The following is a 24,268-nucleotide window of genomic DNA, read 5'->3' as shown; positions in this document are numbered from 1 at the left end:
CAGCATGACCCAGAGATTGGACACTTGGTCAGCAGCTGACCCTGGGTCCAAGTCTGGGATAGGGTGTGGGTACCCAAGGAATTGTTCAGGATGCAGCAGGAACATGGAGTGGAGCAAAATGGGCTCACAGGGTGCAGACACTGCCTCTTGGTTCCCGGTGGGTCATACTTGGGCCTGGAGGCACAGGTGGGTCAGAAGAGGGGCAATCTACTGTGTGTGGGGATACGGTTTTCCCAACCACTGTTCCCAAGAGGAGGGAGTGAGCCACCGCCCTTCCCAGCAGGAAGATGGTCTTCAAGATCCCCTTCAAGCACTAGTGGGGTGGGGCCCTTCCCCGGACCCGCCCACGGCTCACCTGATGTGGTTGTCAGTCAGCTGCTTCAGGATCTGCACGTACACCTCGTCCTTGAGGGGCTCAGCCTTGAGGGCACCCTCAAAGATCTGGTCAGTAAGCTCGTTGACAGAGCGTGTCCTCTTGGATGGGTAGTCACCCATGTACTTGAGCATGGGTGAGGGTCGTCAAGGAAGGGCTTGTGGCCAGGCATGGGGGGCGCTGGCCCAGACAACAAGGGGCTGAGTGGAGGGTCTCCTTGCCTCCCCTGCAATGTGTGACCCTGGGAAAGTCCTTGGGGCTCCGGCTACTCATCTACCTAATGGGTATGATCTGCCTGCCCTGCTCCTCATGCCCGCTGCTCACTCTTGATCCCTAATACCCTTGGCAGCCTCACCAGCTCACCTGTTCCACCGAGGGTAGACTTCCCAATGATGCATCTGACCAGCAACTACCTTGGTCTTGGGATGCAGTCCCAGCATCCTAACGGGGCTTGGGAGCCCTTCCTTAGCCACCTCCTACCTGGAAAGGGCCCTTCTGCAGCTGTGCCCTGTAGCGGAATGATTCTGTGCCCTTTGGTCTCAGAGCCTTTGCGCAGTCTGGGAAGCCTGCTCTCCTCTGTCGCACCAAGTCCTAGTGACCCTGCCTGTCTCCATCTAGATTTGACTTCCTCCAGGAAGCCCTCCCTAACACTCTCTGGGGCCGGGCCAGACACTGCATGCTCCCAGCCCCTACTGCAGTGCTGAGCGCAGTGTGATCAGCCTGCTCCTTCCCAGCACACAGCCAGGAGCGAGGTACCTGAATGAACTCACTCGGGCAGCAGCCCCCTGCATCTGTCCAGAACGCAAGGCAGGAGGGTGTGCACAAAGGCCCTGGAGCTCGGTTCCCCCGCCTCCCCCGACCGGCCCTCCTGTGGCACGGATATCGATGAAGGCCATGCAGGCCTCCTGTGAGAGCTCCTCGCTGCCCAGGATCTTCTTGAGAAGCGCCTGCTTGAGTGGCTCCCGGGTGTGGCTCCACAGCCGGTCCTTGCCGCGGGCCTTGGACACCATCACGCGGCTCAGCGTGTGCTTGGGTGGGGGCCTGGCAAGGAACAGGAGTGGTCAGCGCTGACCCCTGGGGGATCAACTCCTCCCCACCCCTCCACTAGCCCAGCCTTGCTCCTGTCCCCACAGCCCGCCCAGCACCCCCATCCCAGCAGTGGGATTCAGAACTCAAACTGTGTCCGTTTGTTTTCTCGCCTGTCTCCCCACCGGGACTGAGTTCCTGAAGCAAGCTCCCGCCGCCGCCGCTGCCACCACCACCACCACCACAACCTCCAAAGAGAAACCGAGGCCTGCAGCCTGGTGCCCGGGGCGCCCGGCACCTGAAGTAGTCGTAGGAGAACTCCTCCAGTGTGTAGGGCTTGGCGCGCACCTCGGGCTCAGCAGTTTGCATCTGCAAGAGCCGGATGACGTCCTGCCTCTGGTCCGGGGTCATGGTGACCAGGGCCTGGGGGCGGGGAGATAGGGAGTTGGGGGTCAGTCTCCATTTGGAATCACTAGGACAGACAGGGTGGACGCTCAGAGCCTCTTCTCTGTAGAGGAGGAAGTGGCCCCTGTGCCCACTCACACCCTGTAGCCAGTGTGCCCACTGAAGACCCTGCCTTAGTGCCTCAAGGCTGAACCAGATGCCTTGAGCCAGTCAGAAAACCTGGCAAGGGCAGGGCCCTCTGGAAGGGGCTCTGAGTCAGTGCTCAGAAGACTGAGAAGAGTCTGACCCTCCCTTTCAGGCTCTGCCCTCACTGTCCTCCCAGAGAGGGCTGTTCCAACCAAGCACTATCCCAGGCTACTCTTCCCCATCCAGAGCCCCGTGCCCCGGCAGGACTTCACCAGTTACAGCTTCTAGGCCCCTCCCCACGTGACACAGGTTTGAGAGAGGCCCCAGCTTTAAGCCCTTCAGATTGACTACTTCACAGCCGCTGCAGATCATTAATCTGGTCTGACTTCACTCCATTTTTAGATAAGGAAAGAGTCTAACTAGGGTCCTGGGGAGCCTCCCCTTTACCCCAAGGCCTGGGCCACGTACCACAATTTCCCTCGGTGGCATGGTGACGGTGGGCATGACGTACACACAATCGGTGGGGAAGTCTCCACGCTGCTTGGTCCTCTCGTTGATGCCATTGGCCCAGCCTGAGTTCATGACCTGTTCCCCTGTGTCGTGGTCCAGGATGATGAGGTCGCCCTTGGCAAAGCTGAGGAAGCCTGACTCCTCCCCCGCTGCAGGGAAGGGCGGAGAGTGGAAATCTTCATCGATCAGATAGCCCTCTCCACGAAAGACTCCAAGGCCCTGCCCCGCTCACGTCTGCTCTGCCTCCATGGGCCCACCAGAGTCGGTCACCCACCCAGCTCTAAATTCACCCATGGCTCCCCATTGCCCTTCAGAGAAAGCCAAACCTAATCACCTCTGAGTTCTCAAAGGAGAGACAGTGCTGCATAGATACACCTGGGGAGGCACACACAGGTGAGGGTCGTCTACACTTCAAGGGGCCAAGGGTACCGGAGACTACTGATGAGGAAGGAATTGACAAGCCTGAGACCCTGATTGAGATTTTTTTAGCTTCCAGAACTGTAAGAACATAGATTTCTGTTGTGGTTTTTCTCCCTCTATGTTTGAAATAAACTTGTTTGTCACTAAAGACTCCAAGTCCCTTTCCGTTTCAATTTTCCATCTTCTTTTTTAGCCACGCAGACCAATAGTTTGGTGGAGGAGTAAGAGATCTGGAGGTATTTTAAATTTAAAAACTTTTTTTAACTTTGGATTTTATTTTTATTTATCTTTTTAGCCTCCTTAGGGATAATTTTTTAATTAAAAGATCATTTTATTGGGGGCTCTTACAACTCTTATAACCATCCATACATCAGTTGTATCAAGCATATTTGTACATGTGTTGCCATCATTCTTTTCAAGACTTTACTTCCTATTGAGCCCTTGGATTCGGCATTTTTTCCTCCTCCCCCCCCACCCCCAACAACAAGTTGTTATTATGTTCATATCTCACACTGACCGCTGTCTCCCTTCCCCCATGGTTTGTGTTGTTCATCCCCCTAGCGGTATGGGTGTGTGTATCATTGTGATCGGTTCCCCCTTCCTTCCCTCTCCTCCCCACCTTTCTCCTACCCTCCTGTTATAACTGTTCCCATTCCTGTTCCTGGATTCTGTGTGTTGTGAGCTCTTCTCTCTTTTCTATACCTTTGTACATGGTCTGGTCTACTCCGCAGTGAAAGGCAGCACTAGGGTCATGGTGGTGGGGTGAGGGAGCATCAAAGAACCAGAGGAATATTGTGTTTTTCATCAGTGCTTTACTGCATCCTGGTTGACTCATCCCTTCCCTGTGACCCCTCTGTGGGGGGATGTCTCATTGTCTACAGTTGGGCTTTGGGTCTCTGCTCCAATCCCCGTCATTCTCAACAATATGGTTTGTTTGTTTTGGGTCTTCTGATGCCTGTTACCTGGTCCCAGCGATACCTCATGATCACACAGGCTGATGTACTTCTTCCATGTGGGCTTGTTGCTTCCATGCTAGATGGCTGCTTGTTTAACTTCAAGCCTTTAAGATAGCTGGCTTTTGATAGCTGGGCACCATCTACTTTCTTCACCACATTTGCTTATGCATCCATCTTGTCTTCAGCAATAGTGCCAGGAGGGTGAGCATCACAGAATGCCAGTTTGTTAAAACAAAGTGTTCTTGTGTTGAGGGAGGGCTTGAGCAGAGGCCCAAAGTCCATCCACTTCCTCAGTTTAGTGCCTTATAAATATATGTTCATAGGCCAATACCTCTATTTTTTATGGATCAATGTATTTACATATGTACACACCTATGCTTATACCTCTATCCATAGCTTTGATTCCTAAATCTTTTCTCTGTTTCCTTTTACCTTCCTCCTGCCCCACCATCATACTCCCCCTACTTCTGCCTCTTAGCACTTCCTCTCAGTTAAGACTGCTGTTTCTCCAACACCCCCAGGATCTCTACGCCCTCCTGGTGGATTTTAAGTCCCTCGTTGGTCCCCTGTCGACTCTGGCTTTTAAAGAGGCAGCCTGTACAAAGTTAAACAGCCCCTCTTGGCTAGTGAAACCAACACCAATAGCCAAGTAAACCCTCCTTCAATGTGGTGCTCCTCCCCCCTATCTCCCTACCCCCTCACCATCTCCCTCCCCCCGCCCCACTCTGTCCCTGCTCCTGTCCCTGCCTTCTCCTCTGAGCCACCAAAGTCTTCTCGTTGGGGGTAGCCACCTTTCTTTTTTTGTTTGTTGTTTGTTTTCCTGAAAACAATGGTGCTGTTAAATGTTGATCTCTGTGAGGCTGTCTAAGCGCAGGGTCTCTAGTTATGTCCGTGGCTTGCGGTGGTTAAGGGAATTGTCGTGCTCTACTGATGCCCAGGTCCCTGCGATTTGAGGACTCTGTGGATGCTGTGGTTCGGGCAGTTGCTGTTCTTGTTGTTAGATGCATCCGTTCAGGTCCTGCTCCCTTGTGCACAACAGAACAGAACACCGCCAGAAGCTGGGGCCTGCGCCAGTTTCACGATCATTCCTAAGTTTGGGCCCATGGTGGTCACCACTGTGTCAGTCCACCTTGTTGAGGGCGGGCCTTCCTCTCTTTCACCGCCCCTCACACGCACAGGGTCCTTTCCCAGAGGACGTTGGGGCAGCAGGAGGAGACAAACAGCGGACACTTGCGGGCCATGGAGGAGGAACCTGTGACCTAATCTGGAGAAGGGAGCAGGAGCCTCTGGCTTGATTCTTAGATAGGAGCTTTTGGGCCCCAGCTCAGGCACGTTCAAAGACTGTGCCTGGCAGGCCTGGGGGTGGGCGCTACCCTCCTTGAATAGACTGCGTGCACAGCTGGGGCACGACAGGTCTGCAGGGAAGTGCAGTCTGGGACCCAGTATCTTGGCTGGCCAGGCTCCTGTGGGTATCTGCATGCCTGGTCCAACTCTTCCACTGGGCCCCGTCATGGCCTCTCCAGGACGCCTCTGCCCAGGTTTTAACATTGTTGTTCTCTTCCACTCCATCGCAGTCCCATCCCTGCCCTCCACAGCCCTGGCCCCTGGGCCCCTAAAATGGTCAGAGCCTTCTGTTCGGGGGCTCCCTCAGCAGGGAGGCGGCGGCGCCCTTCCCCTCTCTTTTTGCTGGTCCACCTGACTCTTGCCGGATGCTGGTCGGGAGGAAACGGAGCACGGGGAGCCAGCCCACGCTTTCTGGCCTCCGCTTTGTGCTTTACTGTGGCACCTATGCACTGGCCGCACCCGCGGCTCCTTCTTGAGAATGTGGTGCCACAGCCGGTGGCAGTCAGCCAGGCACGAGCGAGCGGGCAGAGGGAGAGACGGACCCAGCAGGAAGGAGGAAGGGGCGAGTCCCTGCAAGCCCAAATGCAAACCAAACTCACTGCCATCGAGTCAATATTGACTCATGGCGACACTATAGGACAGGGCAGAACTGCCCCTATGAGTTTCCAAGACTCTGAAATAGAAAGCCCCGTCTTTCTCCGGAGGGATGGCTGGTGGTTTCAAGCTGCCGACCTTGCGGATGACAGCCCAACATTTAACCAGTACACCTCCAGGGCTCCTGCCCACAGTGCCCAGAGTCTGGCTATCTTGTATGGTTAGAGCTGAGGTCCTTCGGGGGAAGGCTGGAAAGCAATGCCATGCCAGCCTTGAATGCCCGGCCAATGACCAGGTGCAAACTCTGCCAATACCCCAGACCCTGCCCTCCACAGCCCCGTGCCTTGCGATCGGTGCCGGAGCCACTCACCAGGGTTGGGGTTGTCCTGGAGGGCCACTACGTACTTGGACCTCTTGCGAAGCCCTTCCAGGAAGGTGACCACCAGGTCACGGATGTCTTCGGCGTTGCTGGAGGTGAATGTGTACTCATCCCCTTTGAGGGCGGCCAGTGTGAAGCTGGGGACCGTCATTTTCGCTCCCCTGCAGGACCAACACGGAGAACAGGGCCCATCCGAGGTCAGCCGTGCCCAGGCCAAGTGAGGCGCAGCATAGCCCAGGCCAGAGCAGCCCAGCGAGAGCAAGATGCGGCACTCCCTGAAGGAGACCAAGGCCAGCCAAGTCAGACACAGCCCGGCCAGAGAAAGGCCCGGCCCTGCCCAGGGCAGCCACGGCTTGGCCAGAGTCAGACGTGGCCTAAGCTAAGGGACCTGACCTGGGACGCATGTGACCCATGCCTGGCCCACCCTGGATGCGAGTCAGTCCAGGCAAGGTAAGCTATGGCTTGGCCACAAACATCCCAGCCAGTCAGACATGCCCAGGGTGAGACCAGCTGGGCCCGGCATGCTTTCTTAACCTGGATAATTCTGATTCCCCTCAGGTCCAGGCCTAGATGCCACCTCTTTCAAGAAGCCCTCCCGAGCCTCCCACGTGCCTCATCGTAGTATCTCTGCTTTCAAACAGCCACTTGGGTGTGTCTTTCTCTTCAAGAAGGTGGGGGCTATTTTGTCACCAAAGGTGCTGTGTCCCTGACAGGGCACCCCCGCCCCGTCAGAGCCAGAACCCCCACCCCCCATGCCTGGCCTTCATCAGATACAGCGAGAGACACCGCAGGGAGGCCGAGGTTCGAGGCTGGTGGAAAGCCCATCTAGCCATCTCCCCCTCTGCCTCCACTACTCTTCCCAGGCTACAAAGAGCTGTCAATCACTACACATGCTCCCCGCCCCTATGGTGGAAGGAAAGTCGCCAGGCCCTATGTAAAGGATGAGGATGTGGAGGTGAGCCCCACCCAGGCCCTGGAGGCCCAGGCCAGACTGGTCATCCTAACTACCCGCCCCACCTCCACACACACAGTGGTTCTCCAAGGCCCCTGCCACTCAGAGGACGGTGCGCCGCAAACCGCCCCATCTTTGTGTGACCAGCAGGGGTCTCTGAGTCTGGGCAGGATGGGGTGGGGGGTTTCCCTGTGCGGCAGAGGTGTCCTCAGAGGCTCCCCCGACAGCCCTCTGCCTCCCCGCCCACTGTGCCTCCGCTGCCCCTTGCTCACCGGCTGCTGGACACGGCCGTGATCTCGGGGAAGGACAGTTCCAGAAGCACCTGCTCCTGCTCATCCACAAAGTAGACACCTGTCCAGTTGACGGCCACGATGACGTCGTTCTTGGGGAGGCTGGGGCCTTGGGTGGAGACCAGGGCCCTGAGAGCCGGGGCCCAGCTCCCATGCCCCACCCTTCCCGATCCTCACAACCACCAGGGAGGCAGCCAGGTCTGGGGCTTGCTGGTTCCCATTGTATGGGTGGGAAAGTGCGGATCAAAGAGTCCAAAACCCTCCATGTGGTGGAAAGAGAGTCTGACTCCCAACCCGCCCACTGGTCTCGGTATAGCTTGTAGATAAGTCCCTGCTCCTCACGAAAGTGAGGGACTGGGCTAACTGAGCCCCCAAGCTCACTCCAGCCCTGATGTTTGGGGGTTCTGTGATGCCCAACACCAGCCTGGGGTCTGCAAAGAGCCAACTTGGGGCTGAAAACAAACAAACAAGTAGCGCACTGCCACCCCAGTGGATTCTGACTCGGTGGATTCTGTCGGACAGAGGAGAACTGCCCCTGTGGGTTTCCGAGACTGTAACTCTGCAGAGATAGAAAGCTTCATCTTCATCCCTCCTAGCGGCTGGTGGCTTCAAGCTGCTGGATTTTCGGTTAGCTGCCCAATGCATAACCATCACACCCCCAGGGCTCTGGCTGAGCAGATGGCCTGTGTGGGGTTGTACCAGGCAGCCCAGGAGAGCCCATCCTTCCCAGGCTCTGAGCCACACCTGTCTGTGTGCCGACGTGCCCCAATGACCCCAGTGCCCATCCGAATTCTCCATCTAAGGCATCACCTGCTATGTGTCAGGGCTGCAGACTGGACCCTTTGGGTCCCAGCCCCTGCTACAATGGGGCAGCATTGGAGACCCTGTGGGTCAGGGACCCTTAACAGCTAATCCTCAGTCTGTCCTGCGGACAAAGCCCTGATTCTGTTTCCAGGGAAGCTGGGGGCGGTGGCCGTGCTGCTGGTGAATCCTGACTATTCTCAATCAAAAAAAAAAAAAAAAAAAGATGAGCTTGTTCCTCTTAGCCAGTGACTGACATGCTCAGGAAGGTTTTCTAGTCTCATTTCAGCCAATCAGAAATGAAGGGGACTCTAGCCTCATTCCAGCCAATCAGACATGGAAAATCTAGGCAAGAAGAGACTTCCGGGAAAGCGTTCTTGGAAGCTTGAAGCAGCACAGAAAGGGGGTGTTTTCTTTCCTGCCCCGGGAACAGTCTGTCTGAGGGTGTGATGCCTGGAGCTGCTGCAGCCATCTGAGGACCACGGGGAGGGCTGCCGGCTTTCCTGTTACAGGCCGTGAAAAAACACCATCAAACTGCGAAGATGGTCTTTGTGGCGAGGGCTTCCAAGACACAGGCACACAGGAAGCTCAGTGCCTTGTCTGCTTCACTGCCACCTCGGGGAAAGCCCCGCTCGCTGCACGCCCATGGCCCTTGGACAACCATAATCCCGCTGCATCAGCCTTGGGGACGCCCAGAGCTGCACATCCCTGAGTGGGGCCGCCCAGCCCTGCCTGCACACCACCTGAGACTCAGCGCTCACGCCTTCTGTTCTGCTCTGTCTGCTGGTCCCAAGACTAGACTGAGGCTGCGGTTGGGAGACCAGGCTGGGGAGGCAGGAAGAAGCGGGTCCTAGTCGCTGGACAGCAGGGAACGGGTACCTGAGCATTTGTAGGCTTCGTAAAACCTGGAGAAGAGTAAGGGCCACTTGAAGCGGGCGTAATTGACCACGTCCTCTTTGACCTTCTGGGCATCCGTTCTCCTTTGAGCATAAATCCCCTGGAGAAGGACCGGAGGGGACACGAGGCATGGAACAGCTCCATCTGAAGTCCCATGCCCCTGCATGCCACCACCACCATGTATCGTACGTAGTCCTGCCCACGGTCCCCTCCACCCACCCCACTCATCACTCATGTTCAGTCAACATCAGGAGGGGCTGCCTCTGCGGGGCCACAGTCAGAGAGCACATGGCTCCCATCCTCAGGGGGCTGGCTCCTCATTCAGCCTGGGAGACCTGCAGTTCCCCCACCCCGTAACCCTAGCCCGCACACCCTGCCTCCACAAGGCCCAGACACAGGGAGGGGGGAGAGGGGGGCGCGTGGGGAAGGAGCATGTGTATGGCTAAGCAGGGGGAGCTCCCTACACAGGTCAGGGAGAAGAGGGGACTGGGAAGAGGGCATGCAGGAACCAGGTCCCTGGGAATTATGGGCCAATATCCGCCCCAGGGGAATCTGGGAGTTGGAAAGACTGCAAAGCCTGAAGATGGGACTGGAGCCCGGAAGTAAGGAGGGTCATGAGGGACACACAGTGCTTCCAGCAAGAACAGATGGGGGGGGGGGTCTTGATGGAAAAATACCGTCTCAGAAAAATGTGGAAGACCACTCAAAATCATTAAGACAAAACGAAACAAAAACAAACAGACGAGGGTCACTGGTCCCACACGGTGGAACCCCGGAGACTCTGTTGTCCTCTCAGGTTCAGGGTTGAACTTGCGCCCAGGCTCATTTTCAGCCCCCCACTATTAGCCTGGAAGGCACACCCGTCTTAGAATCATCAACCACGGGAGGTCCAAAGGGCAGCACTTCCCCCAGGGACAGCGCTTGGAGGGTTAGGGTGAAGGAGGAACTGAAACAGGGAGGCACTGAGAGATGGCAATGGCATCGGTGATGTGAAATAACATGCATTAAATTACTGACTGGGCAGCCCTGCTGGGTACAACTTCACCCAAGTCATAATCAAACTAGCGTGCATGCGTGTGTCCCCACACCCTAGTCAAATCCTCATCCCCTGGGCGCTGGCGAAGCAAAGGAATCAGCATGGCTTCATTTGACTTCTGTTACTACGCCTCGCCTGGACTCAGACACGGATCCGCCGGCGTCAGCCGTGAAATCCTGTCCCTGCTCCGCACGATCCTGCAGTCCGCTGAGTGGGCAGTGACATGGGACAGTTGGGCATCCTGTGAGAACGCCCGCGAGGCGGCAGAGATGTGAAGAGAGCACCTACTGAGGGGAAGGCTTGCTCAAAGCTGATGCCGCAGTTCAACTGGTGAACAACGCAATCCTCTGTGGAGCGCGGGGTTGGGGGGGAGGGCGATACAGTGTGTGTGTGTGTGTGTGTGTGTGTGTGTGTGTGTACGTGTCCGCAGTGATACAGTGAGGGTGTGTGTGTGTGTACACACGTCTGCAGCACACTTCCCCATCTGCTGAGAGGAAACGGACACGGGGGGGGGGCGATACTGTGTGTGTGTGTGTTGTGTTGTGTTTGGGGCGGTCTGGAGAAGTTTGAGGAGACAAAGGTACAAGCTTGCGTAGTCGCTATGGACGAGACTGGAAGGGGTGGGATTACCAAGTATAGGGAGCAGGTTTCTCCAGAGAGACAGACTATACCCGGGAGGCTGAGGGGGGTGGGGAGCCTACATCTCTTTGGGAGGGGGCTGCAGGGGAAGTGAGCACCTCAGGGGAGCGGCAGGTGGAGGTGGAGAAGGGGGAGCAGGGAACATTCAGGGCGAGGATGGTAGGGAGGTACGCAGAGAAAGCGAAAGAGGTTGCTTCCGTCCATCACCTGGGAGAGTCTGGGGGGCAGGGGACTAGAGACTGCTGGTTGATGAGCCTCTGTCTACTTAGGGCGGTTAAGACGCCCACTCAGCAGGAGCAGCCTGTGCCTCAAGTTCCCAGGCAGGAGGGGGGGCGGGACAGGAGGGGGGGCAGGAGTCCTTTCAGAGGGAAGAGTGCACTTTCTAGATACTCTCTCCAGCATCCATCCGGCCCTGGGTCCTGTCCCCTGACAAGGCCAAGGAAGGACGGGTGTCAGTGCGAACCGGAGCCCCCTCGATGGCTCTGGTCCTTGCCCGCAGCCCAGGCCACTGCAGCCCTCCTACCTTCTTGTGGGCCGCAATGGCCAGCTGGGCCCACTTCTCCAGCGTCTTCAGGGGCGTGATCTCGCGGTCGGGGATGTAAGTGGGCACCAGACTCAGAAGGCGCTCCAAGATCATCTCGGAGCCGTAGTCCACAAAGTACTGCTGCGACGCCAGCTCGGCCAGGTCGTCCTCCTGCGGTCACACGGGCTCAGGCCCTTCTGGGAAGCCCCCCCCCCCCACCCAACCACCGAAGCCCCCTCCTGTGTGTCCTGAAGCACTCTTTCTTCTGGAATTCTGTGTGCTCACTGACGTGCACGGATTTCCGATGTGTTCGGTAGGATCGTGACCTCCCTTGGGTCAGGACGGTGGGTTCCTGATCTTTTGGGTCCTCTCGGCACCAGGGAGAGCAGCCGGCCCACTGGTAATGGGGCAGCATCTGCACGCTCAACCCTGTAAGTCAGCCACGGGGGCTGACAAGCTAGAGATGCCCAGGGGGTGGTCAGCGTGCGGAGCGTGAGCACCACCACTATCCCCATCGCCATCCCCACTGCCACCATCACCCAGCAGGGAAACCACACTGCAGGGACCTAAGAAGGCCAGGCGGGCACCAGGCACTTGCCCCTCCTCTGCCTGGGGCTGGTGCTCCCCGGGGCCCTAGCAGCAGGGACAAGAGAGAGGAGCTCTGGGTAGCTTTGAGATAGTCGATGTTTACCACTTACTATCAGAGGATTTCAGCATTTTAACAACTAATAACACTGCACTGATTAATTCTTACTGAACACCAAGCCAGCTTCCTACCGCCACACCATCAGCACCGTCACCCCCACCCCCACCCCTACTACTCTCCCCTATACCATGCTCTTCATCTCTATCGCCTGCGCCCTCCCTCCCCCATCCCATCACCGACAGAGCCATCATCACCACCACCACCAAAGACAACCGCAGGCTCCTGTCCCCAGAAGAAGAGAGAATACGTGTTTGCAAACGCAAACTCTAATCCGAACGAACGGCGCGCTCACTCGCTCATTTCGAGTGCGCTAGAGCGGCTCCGCCAGTAACACCGCCTGCTCCCTGGGGCGCGTGCTCACTGCGGTGGCATCAGCAACGCCTCGCGATATTCCTCTCTCACCTCCTAGTTCTATCCCCCCCACGGGTCCTCGGCCCTGTGGCGAAGACCGAGTGTAACTCTAGCTCCTCCGCCCACCTCCCCAAGGTCAGTAGTGTTAAATCCAGAAGCAGCTTAGGGAATGTCCAGCCTCAATCAGGAGCACCGCAGCAGAGCTCAGGGAGGGGCAGAGACGGGGCACTCACCTTCTCACACCTGTATTCCCCAAACTTGACTCCTCGCACCACCTGCTGGTAGATGAGGTTGGTGGCCACGCTGTCTTCCGAGGGGTTGTGCCAGGGTGTGAAGACCTCTTTCCGGAAGAAGAGTCGCCACGGGGCATTGCGCTCCTGGGCACCCTGCTCCTTGGCGTACTGCTCGCACTGGGAGATGGCATCCATGACATGGTCACTGCCACTGCCCAGGGAGGACACCTGTGGGCACAGGGTGGCGGCGGTGGTCGCAGCAGAGAGGGCCTGGGGCGGGGCAGCCTTAGGCCGGGAAGGGTTACAAGGAGCCATCAGCTGGGCCAACTGTTAGGTTCGAATGGAAAACTGAGGCTCAAAGAGAAGGCGGGCCAGGCCCAAGGTCTCCGGGTTCTGAGCTAACACCCGGAGCAGCTGAAGGGCTTCGAACCACCAACCTCTGGTTAACAGCTGAGCACTTAACCATTGCTTTCAGAGCTGAAAACATTCAGGTGAAGTGCCGAACACCATAGCTCTGCCCTTGGGATGGAGGGCCTTGGGCCTGCCAGGGATGGAGGCAAAAGCACCAAGTCCCAGGTCTGACTCATCTCAGAAGGCTCCAGATGGGAGCCCAGGGGATAGTTGGATGAACAAGTGTCTGCTATACACGGTCTCCAAGAAACGTCGCAGCAGCTCCACAAGGACTTCTATCCCCATTAGGGCTCTCGGGTGCAACCGCTGCCCTCCCGTCCACAGCACACTCTCAGGGAACAAAGAACTCTGTCCGGGCATATGCGGCTCGGTTACCATCAACGCTGTTACGCTGGGCGCTCTTTGACATCCTTCAGAGCGCCCCACCATCCTAGGGAGTGGGTATTGCCTTTGGGTTACAGAAGGGGAAACTGAGGTCCTGAAGGATAAGTTGCCTGTGGGAGGTCAGCTGAGCCATGATGTGGTGGCACTGGGTGAGGAAGTGGGGCTGCCTGGCCCAGGGTGGAGGCAGGAGGAAGGGGCATGGGTGGGTGGGTGGGGACTCCTTATCAAAAGGACCCGGTGGTTTCATGAGTTGGGCTGCAATCGGCAAGGTCAGCAGTTAGAAACCACCAGCCACTCTGGGACCAGGAGAACAATGGTGAATTCTACCCTGGTTAAGAGCTACAGGCTCGGAAACTCCGAGGGGCTCTGAGCCGGCACGACTGCGGTGGCAGTGGGGGTTGGGCACGTGGTCACTACCTTATCAAACAGGGCGATGTACAGGGAGAAGCCGAAGCGGTCCCGGAGGGAGATCTTGTCGGCCAGTGTGTTGCACAACTCCTTGGCCGTGGTGGCAGAGTCCGTCAGCAGGGTCTTGGTGGTCCCGTCCATGAACGTCACGGGCAGCATGATGGGTTTCTTGGACTTGGTGGCCTGGAAATGACCCACAGGCTTGATGGGATCCCTTGACCTGTGCTCCTACCTGACAACCAGATATTTGGGCTGGGAGGGCAGGCACTGCCCACCCGGGTGCTTTACGTAACCATCTCGGCACGGGGGAGAGGAAATGATCCCCATGTTGCTGGTGGAGGCCCTGGGACCCGGAGGGAAGCCTACGTGCCTGGTGGCTCTGATCAGAACCCTAACAAGCCTATTCCGACCGGCCTGAAGCTCTAGAGCTGGAGGGCTGGTGCCGGAGAGATCACAAACTCCTGAGGCAGGGTGCATTTCGGGGGCACTGGAGACACGCGCACACGCACGCTCACACACATGGGGTCAGGGCAGCACCTGCAGCTCGAGCCAGCTGGGCGGCTGTGTCCGCGTCCCGTTCACAAAGGTTCTGCGCAGGCGCTCTTCGCAGTACGGGGCATAGCCAGGGGGTCCTCCGTGGATGAAATTGCGCAGGTACTGTCGACAGAAGGCCAGGTGGACTGGCGTCCCCAACCCCCACTCCCCCATCCCTGCAAGCCCCAACTCCCTGAGTCCCTGGGCTCTCTCTCCTCACAGGCAGGCCTGTCTTCCCATGTCCCTCCTGGGTCCCTGCACCCCCAGAACCAAGTCCACACATGTTGGGCGCAGTCCCTGGCAGCAAGGGCACCACATCCTGGCCCTGCCCATCTTAGAAACACAGTCTGCCTCCCCCTCCCCCATCACCCACACTCCCTACCCCCCTCAACCTCGCACCTCTGGCTCCTCTTCCTTCAGAACCCAGCTGCGACCTCACCACCCCCTCCAGGAAGCCTTCCTTGATGTCCCTCTGGGCAGGAGCTTCCCTCTTTACAGCTCTGACCTTGTGGGTGGTCCTCTCTGACTGGCTCTACCTCTGTCCCCAGAACCAAGGGCCTGATACCAAGGAGGAGCCGTGGAGAGCAGGGGCTGAGCTGGACTAAATGTGGCCCTCAAGACATGTCTATAGTCAGCCCAGGAGACAGCACTGCCTCCCCATAAATAAGAGGGGGCCGTGGTGATTAGTCTCAATAACAAGGAGCCCTGGTGGCAGCGTTGGGTAAGCACTGGACAACTAACCATAAGGCTGGGGGTTCAAACCCACCAGCTACTCTAAGGGACAAAGATGAGGCTGTCTGTCCCTGTAAAGATTTCCCCAATCTCAGAAACCCTCCACAAGGCCCCTGTGAGTCAGTGTCCACTCTGCGGTGTTGGGCTGAGGTTTTGAGACCAGACAAAAGCAGGGGTGTTGGGGAGGAGGGGGTGTCGGGAGAAGGTGGCATTTCAGGAGGTGATGTGGCCCAAGAGGGGTGGCCTAAGGCCCTTGTTAGAAGACCCTTCTGCCTTCTCACTCAAGGGTGAGCTTCTTCCTCCTGCTTTCCTTGCACAAGACCAGGACAGGGCCAGCTCCCCCACGCCCTGCCAGTATCCCAGGGGCCAAGCCCCTCTCCTACCTTAACAAACTTCTCCGAGGGGGCGAAGCAGCCCACGCAGAGGGACACGAGGATCCAGCCCCGGGCGTAGCTGCTCTTGGAGGGGTTGTGGGTGAGCTGCTTGCTGATCTGGCAGTAGATCTCGTCCCTGGGCAGCCAGGGAAGAGGAGGGGTATGCTGCTTATGAGTCCCACCTACCTGGCAGCAGGTGGGACCTGTACCATCATCCTCTCCAATTGCCCATGATGGCCCAAGAGAAGGAAGGGTTGGGCCTGGGCAGGAGAGGCTGAGCCCAGGGCCTGAGGTCACTGAAGTGGGTCTGGCTAAGATTAGAGACAGGTCACCCAGCATGAAGCACATTTCCAACTCCATGCTGTCCATGTGCCAGAGAGCTGTGAGTCCTGAGCTCCTGTGCTCCCAATATGCAAGCCACAAGCCACCAACTAATGAGGCTGATGGCAGACCCCAGCTCATCCCAACCAGCCGGGGACAAGGGCGGGCCAGCCCACAGTCATGGCAGCAAGTCCAAGTTCTACTAATGGCAGCTGGTCACGCGGATATAGGGCATACATCTCAGCAGTCCACAGGGTAGAAAATGATTGATAGATTTCTGTAATGTTAGACTCTTTAAGTGGCCATGTACAACTCTTACAACCAGATTAAAACAATGAAGGCAATTTTCCTCCTGATTTTTCCAAAAATCAAACTCACTGACATGGAGTCAATTCTGACTCATCGTGACCCTATAGGACAGGGTAGAACTACCCCTGTGGGTTTCCAAGACTGTCAGTCTTTACAAGAGTAGAAAGCCTCGTCTTTCTCCCTCCAAGCAGCTGGTGGTTTCAAACTGCTGACCTTGCAGTAAAGGGCCCAACTTGTAACCACTATGCCACCAGGGCTCTAACGTGTGCGTGTGTGTATTTTAGGTGCCATCAAGTTGGTTCTGACCCATTGCAACCTTATGCACGACAGACTGAATCACCGTACGGTCCTGCACGTCCTCACAGCTGCTCTTACGGCCAAGAGCACCGGGGCAGCCACTGGGTCCCTCCATCTCATTGAGGGCCTTTTCCTCTGTCTTGCTGCCCCGTCACTTTACCAAGCATGATGTCCTCCTCCAGGGACTGGTGTCTCCTGACAACACACCCAAAGTACGTAAGAGGAAGTTTTGCCTCTAAGGAATACTCCGGCCATACTTTTCCTTCGGCAGATCGATTTGTCTTTCAATATTCTCCAGCACCAAAATTTAAATGCATCAATTCTTCTTCAGTCTTCCTTATTCAACAGCCAACTTTCACATGCATATGAGGCGATTAAAGATACCATGACTGTGTCAGGGGCACCTGAGTCCTCAAAGCCACATCCTTGTTCTTCAATATCTAAAGAGGTCTTGTGCAGCAGACTTACCCAACGCAGAACCATCGCTTGATGTCTTGACTGCTGCTTCCATGAGCACTGATTGTGGGTGCAGGCAAGATGAAATCCTTGACCACTTCAACAGGTTTTCAACACCGTTTATCATGATGTTCCCTACTGCTCCGGTTGTGAGGATTTTAGTCTTCTTTATGTTGAGTGGTCATCCAGACGGAAGGCTGCAGTCCTGGATCTTCATCAGCAAGTGCGTCAAGTCCTCCTCACTGTCAGCAGACAAAGTTGTGTCGTCTGCATGCGGATCGCAGGTTGTTAGTAAGCCTTCCTCCATTCTTCTTCATATAATTCAGCTTCTCTGAGGATGTGCTCAGCACACAAACTGAATGAGTCTGATGAAAAGATACATCCCCGACGCACACCTGTCCTGACTTCAACCCATGCAGTGTTTCCTTATTCTGTTCACACAGCAGACTCTTGTAGAACATGTGCAAGTTCCACACGAGCACAATGAAGTGTTCTGGAATTCCCACTCTTCTCAAGGTCATCCATAGTTTATATGTATGGACCACACAGTCAAATGCCTTGGCACAGTTTTTAAAAAAAAAAACAAGTAAACATTTTCTGGTATTCTCTGCTTTCAGTCAAGATCCATCTGACTTCAGCAAGGCTATCCGGCTTGCTCCCCAGTCTTCTGAATCCAGCATGAACCTCTGGTGGCTCCCTGTTGATATATGACGACATCCATTGTTGGATGATCTACAGCAAAATTTTACTTGCATCTGATATTAGGGCTACTGTTCTATAGTTTCAGAATTCTGTTGGGTCTCCTTTCTTTGGGGTGGGTACAAATATGGATCTCTTACAGTCAGTTGGCCATAAGGCTGTCTTCCCAACTTCCTGGTGTAGACAAGTGTTTCCAGGGCTTCCTCTGTTGAAACAGTTCCAGTGGTATTCCATCACTTCCTGGAACCTTGGCTTTGGTTGCTGCGTTCAGGGAAGCTTGAACTCCTCCCTCCAGCCCCACTGGTTCTCACTCACATGCTACTTCCCGTAATGGTAGAATGCCAACTAGCCGTTTTGGGCACAGTGACTTTTAGGGATTTTAAATCATTGCTTTGCTCTGCCCTCACCCCACCCCCGAGTGTGATGAGCCTGCTAAAGCAGCTGGCCCAGTGCCTAGCTCAGGAAACCTTCCACAGAAGCAAGTGGCGATTGCTGGTGGGACTGAGTCTGCCCTTCTACAAATTGGGTGCTCTGAGAAGGAGGCGGCCACCAGGGGGCCCTCGTCCACTCCTTTTCCTCCCCGGCGGGACAGGAAGATAAGACTTGAAGCTGAGACATTCAATGGCTCCTCCGTGGTAGGATCCCACGGGCCAGCACAATTTCAGAACAAGTTCTGGAGGTTGCCAACTTTTTCTCAAGACAAATAAGAATGCTTAATCTCTTGTGTGGGGGAAGGAGGGACAAAGGAGGAGCTGATACCAAGGGCTCAAGTAGAAAGAAAATATTTTAGAAACGATGAAGGCAACATATATATAAACATGCTGGACACAATGAATGTATGGATTGTTACAAGAGCTGTAAGAGCCCCCAACAAAATGATTTTAAAAGGAGAACATTAATCTCTCCCTCTCTCCCCTATGCATGGATGCCACGGTTATTTCTTAAAGCAAAGGCATTTTTCTATCCAGAGCGTGGGAAGGGCAGCATCTCAGAGCGAAGAGTTGTCCTTTAGATAGAACTAATTTTGCTTTAGAAGCATCTTTATTTTTCCCATCTTGCCACAGACCAGTGAAAATATCATCGGCAACAGCTGGGACCCACTGACCCTGCCCACTTGCGGGGTGGAGAGAGTGGGGTTGAGAAAAGGAAAGAGTTAACCACTGCCCTCAGCGAGTCAGAGTCACAGGCAGGCTGGAACCAGAGCCCTGCCTCTTGGTCCCACCCGACCTGGCCCTGTGGTCTCCAGACGGGTCAGCTGTAGTTGATCTACTCCTGAAATGACTGGGGCAAATCCTGACAGAGAGGCGCGGGGTCACATAACCATCTCTTCTGTGACAGATGCTGGCCTGGGGTCCAAGGGCTGCGTGGCCCTGGGCCAATCTCTTCCCTGCTCTGGACTCCAGCTACCCCCACCCCCATGCCCCCAGCCCCGGGCCCCATCCTGTCATCCTCCCATCCCAAATGTACAAATTCCTGGGCCCACCTATTCCCTCCTACCATGTGCAGGTGAGGTTCTTCTCTTACACACATCCAACTCACCTCCCTCTCTATGTCCCAACCGAGTCAACTCCTTAACGGCTCTGGAGACCCCTGATGGCCCCATCTCCTCCCAACACCCCAGGGACCTGAGAGGGGAAGGAGATGTTCCCAGAATTCCATGGCCTGCGGTCCATATTTCCTCGGATCACGAGGCCTGCGTTGGCAGCACTGCTGGTGAGCCAACTGAAGCGGAGATCACACATCGGAAGCTGAGTGTCACAGCTCTTGTTTATTGAGTCCTACTAGACGCCAGGCCCCGTGCTCACCATTACACACGGCTTTATCTGCACACACTCTGTGAGACCGGTACTGCCATTAACACCGCTCTGCTGAGCAGGAAACGGAGGCTTCGAGAGGTGGAAGGGCTCTTGTAATTAGCGAGAAGCCCAGTCTGGCTTCCTCTGTTGCTAAGGTGATAGAGCCATAGCTATGGCCACCCCAGCCGGGCGGCACCCTCCCTACACCCACGCCAGGCACTGACCGGAGAGTGGGCCGAAGGATGCCATTGCCGATGATGAAGTGCAGCTTCTCCAGGTTGGACGTGGGCCGGTCCTCTAGCATGCTGTTGCCCCGCACCGTGGACTCCCCGTCATGCAGCCTCCTGGTGACCTGGGTAGAGAGGAGGGCACAGGCTTGGCCAGGGCAGGGGATTCTGCTTGCTCCCCCTGAGCCGGACCCCAGGAAAGAGCCCCAGCCCTGTCACTGCCCACACCCTGTGCAGGACAGAAGCGGGTCAGTAAGAGCTTCACATAGCCCAGGAGCACCGGGCTGTGGCCATCCTGTTCTGGGGGCTCCCCTCATCTGAAGCCTCCCGGAACTCCCTCTGTACCCCTCCACTGGGAAGTCTCTTCAGTCTCAGAGGGGACCTGCTGACTCCAAGTGGGACTTATAACCAAAGTGGACACACACCTACAACTTCTGACCCCCTGTATCCTAGCCATCTAGACACCTCAACCCTGAGGGCTCATGGTCTAGGTCTTACAGAAGCGTCTCTGTCCTGCCCCTCACTGCCCACAGCACCAGCCCCTCGCTCTGCCCAGAAGACACCAAGTGAGTGGCAGGTGAGTGTCATGTGGCCACTCACCACCATCGTCTCTTGCCCTCATCCTGGGGGCTCCTGGACTGGGCATTCTCACCCCTCGGCTTCTCAGGTACCAAGTGGCAAGGCTGTGACTCAAATCTGAGGCCAGGCGGACTAGATGTGGGCCTCAAATGGAGATAAGAACCAGGACAGAGGCCAAGCAGGCCTTGGAAATCAGAAGGGAAGCCCCGAATCCTGACGAGAGGTCAGGGGAGGCTTCCTAGAGGAGGTGGCCCCAGGCAGGCAAGGGGGAGGAGGTATTTCAGGCAGTGGAACTGGTGTTAGGGGTCTGAGAGAACTGGTGCCCCTGAGCTGGAAATGCCTTTGGCTCAAGCTGGCCTGGCCACTCCTAAGCTTGGCCCCAGGGCAGTGCCTGGAGAAGGCTAGGTGGTGGACGGAATGAGTGGGAAAGCAAGACAGATAATGATGTGGGCTCTGGAGGAGGCCTCTGATCCCATAGAAATGCTTTCCACATCTTCAAGGTCCTTGGAGCAAATGCAAGCTGGTCCTTCCTGCCTTCCAGTCAGGCACTCCAACCCCCTACTTCTCTGGAAAGGGCCCCCTGACCCCAGCCCCAACTCATCACACTCCCATCTAGGCAGCAGCCCCCCTCCCATTGCCCTGCCCTGGCCAGCCGGGAGCCCACCCCCCTGCTCCTGAGGTTGGGGCCACTGGCCGCTCTGGAGCTGACTCTCACCTCCTCCGTGAGCTTGGACTTCTTCTTCAGCGTCAAGTGAACCAGCTTGTGCCTCACACTGCTTTTCTTCTGTCCCTCGGTGAGTGGGGCCTGAGGACCGGCAGGGATTGGGGTCCAGTGAAGGACCAGAGGATGGACGAGACCAGCCACTAACACCTAATGCTGGTGACACGGCCACCCAGCACCTCCCAACGAGTCAAGGTGGGCGCTGGCCCCGGGCACGCGGGCCCCCTTGCCTGGGGCCCCTATTCGTAGTTACCCATCTCCTGACCTCAGCTTCCTGGGAGGCTGGTTGGAGCCTGCTCAGCCTGGGATGGGCGGGGTGTCACCCTGGGGGGGCATCGGGCCCTTACCTCGCCCTCGCCCTGCAAGGCCTGCAGCTCCCTCTTGTACGTCTTCTTGCCCAGGGTCTCGTAAATCTTGGTCATCACGGGGATCTTCTCGCTGCCGTCACTCATGGCCGTGTGGTACCTGGGCTCCGGGAGGTCGCCCATAAACCGGAGGATGGTGATCCAGACCGCCAGGGCCGCCTGGGGGCGGGGCGTCGCCGGCTCAGAACGCCCACCTGCCTGTGATGGGCGCAGAGCGCGGGCCCGCAGGGCACCGTGCAGACTGCACGCAGACCCGGGCCCTGCCCGCCGGGCCACCCTGGCACCCACAGGGGAGGCCACAGCCCCAGCCCCTCCCCCCCGCAGTGACCCCACTGGGCAGGGGCCTCACCAGCTGGTCGCCCTCATCGCTGTGGAAGAGCAGCGGCTGCTTGAGCGGCCGCCGAGTGTAGGTGTGTGTGGTCGTGCCCTGGAAGTAGGTGGCTGCGAACTTGGCGAATTTATACTCCGACAGGTCCTCCTCGTCCTCATCAGGCAGCGGCAGGGCTGCGTCCAGGTCCTCCTCCACCATCTCCCTCCGCCCACGCTCCAGGTCCTGGCGGGGACGGGGGACAAGCGGCTGGCCCTACCGGACAGGCCTGGACGCTCAAGCCGGGTAGACCTGGGCTGACCCTGGGGCAGGGGGCACTGGGCTGTGGCCCTCCAACCCGTCCCCTCCCTTCCCAGGTGCCAGACTGTTTCTCTCTGCGAATTGGTGTTCCCCCCACCCCCTCCAATGAAGGAAAGAATCACGGTTTGGGGATGGTCTTGGAGAAGGGCAGTGACTGTCCAGGATCACATGGGCAGGGCCCTGACCCAGCTCACCACTGCCCCCCTCTGCTCAGAGGGGGCTAGTGAATGCCAAAGCAAAGGCAAATAAGAAAAGGGAGGATGGATGGTGGAGGAGGGGCCCTCTGGAATCTCTGGTCCCAGCCTGGTACCTCAAAGCCACTCGGTGCCTGGCCCTCCTGGCCTGGCAGGCCACCAGAAGTGCCCAGGAAGCCGAACATCCGGTCCACCATGTCCGAGTGATTGATGGGCTCGTGGCGGGCCCTCTCCATCTGCTCCAGGAGCTCCTTCTTCCGCCGCGCCTCCGCCTTCTCCTTCAGCTCCCGTTCAGCGTCCTCCCGAGCCAGTTGGGCCAGGCGCTCCTGGGTGGATGGAGTGATGCAGAGGGGTGTCGGCACCCAGTACCCCAGCATCAGGGAGCCTAGGAAGGCTGCCTAGCAGCCAGGGCTCAGTCCCATTCTTCCCCCAGGCCCTGCTGGCCGTGGGGGACCAGCCCAGCACAGCTCCACTGGCAGTCCACAATGGGCAGAGGCGTGGCACCGCTGGACCACGGGGGAAGGCTCAGGGCAAGCCCAGGCAGCAATCCTGCCTGTCCTTCAGGGCTCTCCTGGGAACCATTCCTCCAGAAAGCCTTCCTGACTGACACTGTGTCTCCTCAATCTGGAGGAAACCATGCCAACACAGAGCCCCACAGCCAGTTCAAGGCTGTATACCAGCGGTTCTCAACCTGTGGATTTGGACCCCTTTGGGGGTTGAAGGACCCTTTCACAGGGGTCGCTCAATTCATAACAGTAGCAAAATGACAATTATAAAGTAGCAACGAAAATAATTTTATGGTTGGGGGTCACCCCAACATGAGGAACTGTATGAAAGGGTCACAGCATTAGGAAAGTTGAGAACCACTGTTCTAGACCAACGCTGTCCAACAGAAACGTAAATGCAAACATCCAGTCAAAAAAGTAAGAGGGACAGGAGAGGTGACTTTGATCTCTTTTGCTTAACCTGCTTTCCCCCAAAATACGATCCTTTGGGCGTGTGATCAAATTGTAAACATCACTAATGAGCTATGGTTCTATTTCTCTTTGTCGGCACTGTAAAAACCGACGGCCATTCAGCTGGTTTGGACTCACAGGGGCCCATAGCATTGAGGAGAGCTGCTCGCTCAGGTGTCCCAGAGGCTCCATCATGACAGGAGCAGGCAGCCTCCTCGTGCCCCTCCGGAGCAGCTGGTGGGCTTCAACCAGCTTGCGGTTACCTTGTAGTTAGCAGCCTAACGCTTAGCCCACTGCAACACCAGGGGTCTTTGTGGCACTCGGTCTTCAGAGTGTAGGGTGTGTTTGGGGCCAACGGTGGCACTCTCCCACCTGGACTGCTTGGTCACTGCTCATGTGCTCTGTAGCCCCGTAGGGCTGGCCGCTCCCATCTTGGACGGGCTCATCCGGGCCCTGGCTTCTGAAGCTGGGTGCCATCTCCCAGTGACCAGAGACAGTTTTTCCGCCCTTTCGTCTGGTGCAGGACTGGGCACCCAGGAAGAGCTCAGCGATCACTTGCGTCATGGACACACAGACATCACGCAGGGATGTTGCCGGTTCAGTTCTAGAAGCCCACAGTAAAGCAAATGCCTCTGTTGTCAGGAGAGATGCATGCATTTTCCGGGCTTCTCCGTGTGTGTCAGAGGTATGTGGACACTGGACCGTAGACCACTGAGTGCACGGTAACATCGTGGGCAAGTCTGGAAGTTCGAGAGCGTGAGGCGTGGGGAAAGAAAAGGGGGCAGAAATGTACTTTGAAGGCGTGAAGGAAGGCTTCCCGGCTGAACCTTGCAGGCTGAATGGCCTATGGTGGCGGAAAGCCTCTGCAGGCGCGGAAGGAGAGAGGGCCAGGGTGGGGCGCGTCTCGGCTCACCTGGTGCTTGCGTTCTGCCTCCTCTTTGGCCTTCTTGGCGCTCATCTCTTTCCTGAGCTTCCCCTCCTCGGCCAGCCGCATTTTCTCAGCCTCAAGACGGCGCAGGTACTGGGGTGGGGGTGGGGGGTGCGCAGGGGATAACTGTGGTTGTAACCTATCCCTGTGACCCCTAGCTCACCTCAGCCCCAACCCAGACTGTCCTGGGACTGGGTGTAATGTTGCCAAACAATTTCATAGGCAGGGAAATTGAGGCAGTGGCTGGGGCGGGTGGGGAGGGGGCGGGAGAGGCAGCACTATTGACGCCCCCAAAGCCACTTCAGGTTTGCCTCCAGTCCCAGCGGTTCACAAGGGGGCCTGGGGCTTGGCTGGAAGGATGAGCATGGAGGGGCGGGGTCTTCACAGA

The 24,268-nt window shown here is 57.0% G+C and overlaps 1 protein-coding gene across 3 annotated transcripts in view; it reads right to left on the bottom strand.

The window, feature by feature from the left end:
* MYO7A (myosin VIIA) overlaps positions 1 to 24,268 on the bottom strand; it is a 76,909-nt gene that overhangs the window by 15,898 nt on the left and 36,743 nt on the right. For 2 of the 3 annotated variants that reach the window (XM_075546328.1, XM_075546329.1), the window contains exons 20-37: positions 23,866 to 23,973; positions 22,113 to 22,322; positions 21,524 to 21,727; positions 21,157 to 21,333; positions 20,804 to 20,893; positions 19,507 to 19,634; positions 15,414 to 15,540; positions 14,302 to 14,421; positions 13,774 to 13,947; positions 12,562 to 12,789; positions 11,272 to 11,442; positions 9,056 to 9,173; positions 7,358 to 7,484; positions 6,125 to 6,294; positions 2,399 to 2,589; positions 1,698 to 1,822; positions 1,257 to 1,414; positions 356 to 509 (exon numbers count right to left, since the gene is read on the bottom strand). In XM_075546328.1, coding sequence (XP_075402443.1) covers positions 356 to 509; positions 1,257 to 1,414; positions 1,698 to 1,822; positions 2,399 to 2,589; positions 6,125 to 6,294; positions 7,358 to 7,484; positions 9,056 to 9,173; positions 11,272 to 11,442; positions 12,562 to 12,789; positions 13,774 to 13,947; positions 14,302 to 14,421; positions 15,414 to 15,540; positions 19,507 to 19,634; positions 20,804 to 20,893; positions 21,157 to 21,333; positions 21,524 to 21,727; positions 22,113 to 22,322; positions 23,866 to 23,973 — 2,780 coding nt within the window. Of the gene's footprint in view, positions 1 to 355; positions 510 to 1,256; positions 1,415 to 1,697; positions 1,823 to 2,398; positions 2,590 to 6,124; positions 6,409 to 7,357; positions 7,485 to 9,055; positions 9,174 to 11,271; positions 11,443 to 12,561; positions 12,790 to 13,773; positions 13,948 to 14,301; positions 14,422 to 15,413; positions 15,541 to 19,506; positions 19,635 to 20,803; positions 20,894 to 21,156; positions 21,334 to 21,523; positions 21,728 to 22,112; positions 22,323 to 23,865; positions 23,974 to 24,268 lie in introns of all 3 variants that reach the window. The other variant, XM_075546327.1, reaches the window with a different exon arrangement.

This window comes from Tenrec ecaudatus, chromosome 4, assembly GCF_050624435.1.
Source record: "Tenrec ecaudatus isolate mTenEca1 chromosome 4, mTenEca1.hap1, whole genome shotgun sequence".
Classification (NCBI taxonomy): domain Eukaryota; kingdom Metazoa; phylum Chordata; class Mammalia; order Afrosoricida; family Tenrecidae; genus Tenrec; species Tenrec ecaudatus.
This window is presented reverse-complemented; position numbering and strand designations above follow the sequence as displayed.